Source organism: Carlito syrichta, unplaced genomic scaffold, assembly GCF_000164805.1.
Source record: "Carlito syrichta isolate Samal-C Ts95f unplaced genomic scaffold, Tarsius_syrichta-2.0.1 Scaffold299891, whole genome shotgun sequence".
In the NCBI taxonomy this organism is placed as follows: Eukaryota; Metazoa; Chordata; class Mammalia; order Primates; family Tarsiidae; genus Carlito; species Carlito syrichta.
The window spans coordinates 1-4,394 of NW_007243987.1; the positions used below are offsets into that span (position 1 = coordinate 1).

The 4,394-nt window shown below is 35.3% G+C and overlaps 1 protein-coding gene across 1 annotated transcript in view; it reads left to right on the top strand.

Moving 5' to 3' along the window:
* Positions 1–1,135: 1,135 nt before the first annotated feature.
* LOC103256978 (cytochrome P450 2C42-like) overlaps positions 1,136–4,394 on the top strand; it is a gene marked incomplete at both ends in the record, with an annotated part of 11,595 nt that continues 8,336 nt past the window's right edge. The window contains 2 exons of the mRNA XM_008054723.1: positions 1,136–1,291; positions 2,441–2,622. Of these exons, the coding sequence (XP_008052914.1) occupies positions 1,136–1,291; positions 2,441–2,622 (338 nt within the window). The remainder of the gene's footprint in view (positions 1,292–2,440; positions 2,623–4,394) is intronic.

The following is a 4,394-nucleotide window of genomic DNA, read 5'->3' on the forward strand; positions in this document are numbered from 1 at the left end:
CCTTGTAATGTTCTAAAGAGCCCAGCACAGAAGCAGCTTACTCAACAGATTTTCTATTGTTCAATATTTTATCATTTATTCAGGACATTTTCAGTTCAAGTCACTCGTATTTAGGGTCTATAGATATGAATTTGGACGCTCTTAACATACACACTTTATTGATAACTTCATTACAACAATTTCATTTTAGAGATCCTCCAACATAGAAGAAAACATTTAATTTCTTTACATGTAAAAGATTGACTTGGCTTAACTAATGGTCAAATTTTAAAATCTGTTGAAACATATAATTCTATAGATGACTATACAGTACAATATTCCAGAATTCATAAAAACATCAGTTTTCCCCAAATATGTTAAATTTGGAAGACGATTGCAGAGGAAGGACATTTATTTCTTGAAGAAAAAAATATCTTTTTGTTAAACAATGAAGTAAGATAATTAAAAAACCCTTCATTTATCAACTTACTCTTTTTGTTTGCTTAGCCTGGAATTTGTATTTCAAATGAAAAGTTTTCATTTTGTTTTTGTGTGACAATCAAATCCATTTTATACTTATTGTTTATTTATATTAATTTTTATTCTCATATAACTTGAGTACATTCTGCTTTTCACATTTGTTCCTTTAAATACATACATTCACTCATGGTCACTGTGATTTAATTCTTCTCCATTGGTTCAACACACATGTATTTCAGTTATTCATTTTATATAAAAAGTTTTCAGGTGCCCAACTTTCTCCTCCCCCTTTTTTTAATCTCAGTAGTTTATTGTCAACAGGCTTTGTAGACAGCTGTGATTCTGCTCTGAAAATTTGAATACATTAGGCTTTTAAAAAATGTATTTTTAAAAATTTCCAAAATAATACACAACTTGGGCTAAAAAGGCACACATAAAGGCAATGATTATGAATTGAGTATTAGAAAAATCTGGACCACCAGCTAGATTGTAATGGTCAACTCAGTTTTAATATAAAAGTGATGTACTGTTGATTTTATACATGCTGAATTTTTTTGATGTTTAGGGAATTTGTAGATCAAATATTTTTAAAAATTTATAATCTGCCTTTACTTGTAAAGATAAATTGTACTATGTCTATGCTCTAATGGTATTTAAAATGTTTTGCATTCTCTAGCCTCACCTTGTGATCCCACATTTATACTGGGCTGTGCTCCCTGCAATGTGATCTGCTCCATTATTTTCCAGAATCGTTTTGATTATAAAGATGAAGATTTTCTTAACTTGTTAGAAAAATTTAATGAAAATACCATGATTCTGAGCTCCCCATGGATGCAGATGAGGCTAAGAATTCTTTTTTTTTTCTTGAGAAATCCTTTATTCTCTCTCTCTCCCTCACGAGTCCAAAACTTCTTATGAACCAAGCTGTGAAGTGTATGTTTGAATATGACACTCTTACCCAGAGAGTCATGGAATGAACATCTGAGAAGGATGATTGTGCCTTTATTTTACACACAGAAAATGAATGTCCAAGTATAGGGCTGGCTTTCAAATCTGTAAGCTTCATGCACATATTTCCACTATATCCCAAAGCTTAGTTTCTATAAAGTACATTGGTGACAGCCCCCAAACATGCCCATATCATTCAATAGACATCCAGAACTCTTTCAAAGACTTTTATTACCCACAGGACTTTTTCTTCAATCGACACTTAGAGACCTGTTAGTCATATTACTTGTCAAAAATATTCTATTTTAAGAACAGTCCATGTCTTTCAAGGAAGGAGAATATTTGAGGCCATAGAAGCTTCCAGAAAACACTGAGTAGGGCAGGGGTGTTTGATGCCTCAGTTGGTATTCTAGTTGACAAGATAACTGGATTGGTAATGACAAAATTATTAGTTTTATGGCATTTGAACCATAAACAAACATCACGGCTTTTCCCTGCACTGAATTGGTATGTTCTACACTCCTGCCTAATTGGTAATTGTAGGATCCTAGAGGTGTCGCCTAACTACACTGGTTCATAGTTAGGTTTCAAGGTATTTTTGAGTCCTTCCCTCTTCTAAAATACTGATTCTATTTCTGAGGCTGTTTGATAGGAGTAAAAGCAACAAGGACTTTCTTAGTGCTCTCAACCAGGTGGCCTAAACTCTCCTAACCTCTGCTGAAATCTAGAAACTGTGAATTACAGTTATTCATGCCATCTTATATTTTAAGGTTGCAGGGAAAAATTTGTGCAAAATATGAGAGAATTGATATATAAGTCTAGGAAATTGTTATTTTTAACTTTCTGGTCAGAATTTTCTTCCTCAGATCTTTTTACAGGTATAGAGAATTACTACATGTGCACAATAAAAATTGCCCCCAGGTAGATACCACATTTTATGTATATTTATAGCTATATTTTCTAACCATAGATTGATAAATGGTATATATGACTGTAGTAAATGTTTTTTGATTAATAAATTCTTATTTTCTCCTTCAGATTTGCAACACTTTTCCTGCTGTCATTGATTATTTGCCAGGGATTCATAACAAAGTTCTTAAAAATGTGGAATCTATAAGAAGTTATGTTTTGAAAAAGGTAAAAGAACACCAAGAATCTCTGGACGTTAATAACCCTCAGGACTTTATTGATTGTTTCCTGATAAAAATTAAGCAGGTAAAAATGTAAGCAACAGTTCAGTTATGTGAGCGTTTATGCATTTTGTGAGTGCTTGTGCATTGAATACTTTTGCGTTTCCAAGGGATGTTTAAATGGTCAGAGGGTATCGCTTGAGAGCAACATTAAGTTCTTCTTATGTGTATGAATCTGCAGTACTTCTCATGGAAAATATAAAATTAAATTGTTAAGTAGTTAGAATACGTTACCCAATTCTTATAATAAATGATATACCGAAAAAGAACAGAATAGACACTGCCGATGAAGTGGAAACAATTACAAACAATTTAGAAAATGCAAAATAAGCCGGGCTCGGTGGCTCAGCCTGTAACTCTGCGCATTTGGGAGGCTGAGGTGAGCGGATTGCCTGAGCCTGTGGGTTCGAGACCCGCCTGGGCAGGTGAGACCTCGTCTCTACAATAAATCAAAAAATTAGCTGGGCGTGGTAGCGTGCGCCTGTAATTCCGGCTACTCGGAAGGCTGAGGCGGAAGGATCGCCGGAGCCCAGCAGGTCCAGGCTGCGGTGGCCGGGAGCGTCCACTGCACTCCAGTCTGGGCGACAGAGTGAGACTCCAACTCAAAAAAAAAAAAAGAAAGGAAAAAAGAAAATGCAAAATATCGTGCCACAATATAAAAAGAAACATTATCATTACACACTGTACGGCAGAATGGAAAAGAATGACTTGACCTAGGATGGCTTCCTGCATTTCCTGCAGGTTGAAATAGGCGTCAAATATTTGTAATGAGGAACAGGGGAGGGTTTTCAGATGGATTGAGTGTCTTGTGTAGAAGTGCAGTGGTGTGTCGTTGGAAGGAGTAGTTAGATGGAAGAGAGAAGCTTTAAATGAGTGGTACCTAAAGTCAATTTGCAGAGATAATGAGTTGGAGACTAGTTTCTTTTTTTAAAATTTATTATTTATATTATAAAGATATGGGACACAATTCAGGGTTAGGTGTACAAATGTTGATTATGTAGGTACTCTGGTTAATGAGGTGTGCCCCTCTCTCCCCTAGCAGTCTCTCTCAACTGCCAATCTCAGTCTTCCTCCCCTGGCAGTTTTCCACCATCCCCAATCCTTTTCTTACAATTTTATGATAATTGTTCAAGGTCTGCTTAGGAGTGAGAACATATGGTACTCTGTTCTTTGTTTCTGTGATAGATCACTAGTATGATTGACTCTAAATCCATCCAAGTTGCTGTAAAGTCCATATGTTTGTTTTTCTTTATGGCTGTATAATATTCCACTGTGTATGTGTACCACATTTTTTGATCCAGTCCAGCTTCGATGGGCAGCATGGCAGGTTCCATGATTTTGCTATTGTGAATAGAGCTGCAACAAACATATGTGTGCAGGTATCTTTTGTGTAGAATGGTTTGAGGTCCTCCAGGTGTATTATCATGTAACCTGTTGGCATAAAACCCATTATCACTCCATTATTTGTGGAAAAGTATTTTTCCCTGCTGAATTGTCTTGGCACCCTTGTCAGAAATCAATTGACTGCAAATGTAAAAATTTGTTTGTGAGCTCTCAATTCAACTCTATTAATCTGTATGTCTGGCCTTATACCAGTGGTACATTGTTTTAAAAAGGTTAATTTATACAGTTTTATTAAAAGTTTTAAAATTGAAGGGTGAATCCTTGAAGTTTCTTGTCATTTTAATCATTTTTTTGGCTATTCTGAGTCTCTTGAATCCCCACATGAATTTTAGGTTATGCCATCTGCAGACAAGGACAACTTGACTTCTTCTTTTTTTGTTTGGATGCCCTTTA